The sequence below is a fragment of the Rhagoletis pomonella genome, unplaced genomic scaffold (genome assembly GCF_013731165.1).
Source record: "Rhagoletis pomonella isolate Grant_MI unplaced genomic scaffold, Rhpom_1.0 Rhpom_scaffold_00007, whole genome shotgun sequence".
Lineage (NCBI taxonomy): Eukaryota > Metazoa > Arthropoda > Insecta > Diptera > Tephritidae > Rhagoletis > Rhagoletis pomonella.
The window spans coordinates 10341699-10346491 of NW_023458561.1; the positions used below are offsets into that span (position 1 = coordinate 10341699).

The window sequence follows — 4793 nt, forward strand, 5'->3', positions numbered from 1 at the left end:
TTTTTTATTAAAAATTTTCATTATTTATCGAAGTATTGATTTTTATGAAAAAAGCGACGCAGGCGAAAATTTGTAATAAAAAATCGCCCGATTTATTATTTATATATATATTAAACGAAAGAAGATACCGAAAAGCATTGAACAGTGCACACAGCTCATAAGGAAAAGTGAATTATTACGAAATACTAATACAGTGGCAGCACTATAGCTATTTTGGAATCTCGCGTTTCAGCTCGCAAAGATTGTCAACTTCTTTTTAATAACAAAATAATCTATCTTAGGTTGATAAAACTATGTGTTTCTTTAATAAATAAGTTTAATTATATATTTTAATAGTGTTTAATAAGTGAGAACAGGTGATTTAGTGAATCTTTGTCGGTGTAATTGCCCATAGAAAACAACGAAATTTAACAAGTTTTTTGTTCATAACTTTTAAATGGTTAATAATATTAGCCCTCCCCCTCCGGATTGTTATTAGGGGGGCCGAAACGCGTCGTTTGGTACCCCTCCCGACTTTTCCGCACCTTTTTTAGGGGTTGTTACCCCACCCTAGAGAATTACCCACTGCTTAAATGTTGCAATTTAAATGCAGCAGAAACGCTGCATTAAAGTTTTGAATTAAGTGAGATGGTCACTCTGCAGAAGATGACAAGTAGCCATAAAATGTGGCATCCTTGGTCTGATTGGACGTTCATTTGCGTGCAGGAGGATTTGCGAAATTCGGAAGGAATTTGCATTGTTTTTCATGCATTTCATTCCATTTGCGAGTGTTGATATTGAATAATGGCACAGAAAAGGAGTAAGATGTGCTCACATATCGGCAATCAGAATGTTTTGGAGATAAAGAAGCTTGAAAAGGTAAGAAATTATTTATTGCATACGTCTGTGCAGAGTCCCTTTGGTGTTTTAACGATGACAAAATTTGGTATTTGGAACAGGTAAAGACTTGTGCGGATTGCGATTATTCGGGACCGAATTTATGGATCTGTCTGCAACGCAATTGTTTACGCGTCGGGTGCTCTGAGCAAGCGAATGACCACAGCACTGAACATTTTCAACTGAACAACTGCCATTGCCTTCACATGAACATGTCATCCCAGAGGCTGTGGTGTTATTTATGTGAACGAGAAGTTTTTATTGACGCGAAGCCAACTTTGACAGAAGATCCTTTCTTAACGGCTATGCGATCCACAGTCGTAATGCCAAGAGATGAAAATGATAACAGTGCTGGAAATGATGGTGAGGAAGAAGATACTGAGCAGATTCCAACAGTCACTACGGGGTTGGTTGGGTTGCAAAACATCGCTAATACTTGTTACATGAACTCTGCTCTTCAAGCTCTTAGTAACGTGCAGCCTATGACACATTACTTCCTTAATTGCAGTGATTTAGTGGAGCATATTGTTGAACAAAGCTCTAGTCGCAATAAAGTCGGTCTCGCTAAAAGTTACCAGCGTTTAATGCATGATATATGGTGCAGAAATGGTTTTAGTAAAGGTGAGGGAACGTTAATTTACCTTTAAATATTTTGTGATATTTCAAAGAATTTTAAGATTACATTGCACCTCGGGGAATATTGTATGGAATTCGAAGCGTCCACCCGATGTTTCGTGGCTTTCAGCAACATGATACCCAGGAATTTTTACGTTGTTTTATGGATCAATTGCATGAGGAATTAAAGGAAAATAGCCCTATATTACCGATAATCTCACGGGCTAGAGATGCAGTAGCTAAAATGCATACATCAGAGGAGAACGCCGAAAGAGACTCTGTGTCTCAATGTAGTTCCGTTTCTGACTCTGAATATGAAACATGTGATAGTAGCCTTTCTCAACATTCGACCCAACTCAAGGGACAATTACATTATAATAATTCAGAACGAAACCGAAGACCAAAAAAAAACGCATTCAAGTTCATCTCAGCCACAAGCAGTCGTTCATTCTATTATAAGTGATATATTTGATGGAAAGTTACTTTCCTCAGTGCAATGCCTAACTTGCGATCGGATATCGACACGAGAAGAAACTTTCCAGGATCTATCGCTCCCCATTCCAAACCGGGATTACTTAAATATGATTCATCAAACCCACAGTTTAAGTGCCCAAAGTCTTAATTCAATCGACACTTTGGCACCAAATAATTCAGATGGCTGGTTTTCCTGGTTTTGGAAACTATTTCGTTCTTGGTTATGGGGTCCTTCCGTAACGTTATATGACTGCATGTCAAGTTTTTTTAGTGCAGACGAACTCAAGGGCGACAACATGTATAGGTATTTATGAATTTAAATATTTCTGATCAATTATAAAAAATATTAATTTTTATTTATTAGTTGCGAAAGATGTAATAAACTAAGGACTGGGATTAAGTACTCACAAATTCTGGAACTGCCTGAGGTACTATGCATCCATCTGAAAAGATTTCGACATGACCTGTCGTATAGCTCGAAAATATCTTCGCCGGTTCAATTTCCACTGGAAGGGTTTGATATGAAACAATATTTACATAAAGATTGTAAATCGTCTGTCACTTCTTATAATTTGGTTTCTGTGATTTGCCATCATGGCACAGTAGGTGGTGGTCACTATACCTGCTTTGCGCGCAATCCTGTTACAGATCGTTGGTATCAATATGATGATCAACACGTTACGGAAGTACCACCCAGCGCTATTCAGAATTGTCAAGCTTATGTAATTTTTTATAGAAAACATAACCCGCAAATGGATTTTATACGAGCGAAAGCAAACGAGATATCTGTTCTAAATCCCGTACACACAGCAGAAATACGGTTTTACGTAGCGCGGGAGTGGTTATCTAGATTTAGTACGTTTGCAGAGCCTGGACCAATTAATAACTGGACAATACTATGTTCCCATGGTGGTCTCTTACAGTCAAAGATGGCTTTGCTTGATCAGATCGCTGTACCAATATCTCAACCCTTATGGGACTTTCTATATTGCACATTTGGTGGCGGTCCAGCGATAAATATGCTGTTTGAATGTGAAATTTGCAAAAGAGCAGCTGAAGCTTTAAAAAGACGTCAGATTTACGAACTATGTGTGTTCACAAAATTTACAGGCATGGATGCAGAACCTGACTGTGGTGCAATATATGCCATATCAATGCCATGGTTACGAAAATGGCAGCAATTTGCCCGCGGTGTTACCCATAAGGAACCAGGTCCTATTTCTAATGCTAACATTGTTCTGACGACAGATGCGAATCAAACGTCTACAATACGACAAGTGCGGCCGGGTTCTGACTATGCTCAGGTGAATGCTCTTTTATGGCGATTTTTCTATGGAATTTACGGAGGTGGACCGGAAATAATGCTTCGTGGGTCGGTTACTGAAGAGGTTTGTATGTAGTATGCAATACAAAACTTGATTTAAATCGAATATACTTAATTTTAGATTGAAATCATTGACCAGGATGAAGAAGACAATTGCGACCACCTGGCGGATAAATTAAATTTTTCGGATACTGAAAGCAATATTGGAAATTTAAATTCTGTTGACTTGAACGAAACAGAACTTACCCAAGATAACCTCGTTTCCGATAATAATAGTTTAGAGGCTGGCACACGCTCGCCTACAATACGAGCGAATTATGGGAATTTCAAAGAAAATAGACATGTAAAACACTATGTAACCAATGGAAAAAAATTACGGCCCCCATTACTTAGAAATAGTCTTCGTAAAAAAAATACCAAAGGTAGAAATGCAATCAAAAGTGCTTTTGGACCGACAGGTAAGACATCACGCTTTAGGTTTAAAAAAATTATGTTGTATCTTTTTTATTTTAATAGGAAACTATAATTCTCGTAAAAACTTCGACAGTGTAGAAAATGCTCCAGAGGGAAAGGCGCACACACATTCCACATACACAAATGATACTGAATCCGACTCAAAACAGAGTGCATTTAGGGTAAATCAAAAACAATCATTCCCAGCTCAAAAAAAGTCCAGGAAACCTTATACAAAACACAACTATAGTGAAAGCTTAGGATCTTATTCTGAAGAAATTGTAGCTGTTCATGCGGGGCATCCAAGAAGTAGATCAAAGAGCAAAGATATTATCACTCTTCAGAAATTTGTTCAATTGCCAGAATCCAGTGAGTCCACCGAAACTGATATTTAAAAAATTCCTATTTTCGGTATGGTCATTATAATTTTAGTTGAGTTAATTATGTTGGGCAATATGTGTATCTATGTATTTTTATATTAGTAAGTGTTTTATATATATGTAAATTTGTCAATGTATGTACATATGTACTTCAATAAAGAATGTGTCGATTAGACAGAGGCTATTGTATACAATCATTTAACACATTATTTTATTGTACATTGACTCAAGCAACCGTATGCATATTGATTGATGCTATCTAGGAATAGCATAAACACTAAGCCGTATCACGACATATGAGACGTTCCCACGACAGCCAGTTCTACGTACCGGAATGACTCGGGGGGTTTTACCCGACCAAGGGTTGGTGTTTCGGCGATCTAACCCCGTTTAGGTCGAAGAAATCCGTCGAACGTTTCTCTATTCTAGGGCTGCATCTGCTCCGTACCCTTCTGCTCAGGGCTGGCATTGAGCCAAACCCAGGGCCAGAAACTTACACCTGCTGCGTATGCCAGAGACGACTGCATACAAACTCCACCTCGGTCAGGTGCAATGCCTGTGACGGGTGGAGTCACCCCCGCAACTGCTCGGGCCTACGTACACACCGGCAATGGACCACGTCGTTCGTGGCCCCATGCTGTACGAACCGGACCGCCTCCACGGCAAACCGC

At 38.8% G+C, this 4793-nt stretch overlaps 1 protein-coding gene across 1 annotated transcript; it reads left to right on the top strand.

The window, feature by feature from the left end:
• Window positions 1-661: 661 nt before the first annotated feature.
• Window positions 662-4319, top strand: LOC118742302 (ubiquitin carboxyl-terminal hydrolase 20). The gene is given in 7 exon segments (XM_036474275.1): window positions 662-858; window positions 939-1497; window positions 1554-1842; window positions 1844-2269; window positions 2330-3353; window positions 3411-3747; window positions 3806-4319. Coding segments are annotated over 7 exon segments (3042 nt in total). The 5' UTR covers window positions 662-783; the 3' UTR covers window positions 4138-4319.
• Window positions 4320-4793: the final 474 nt, after the last annotated feature.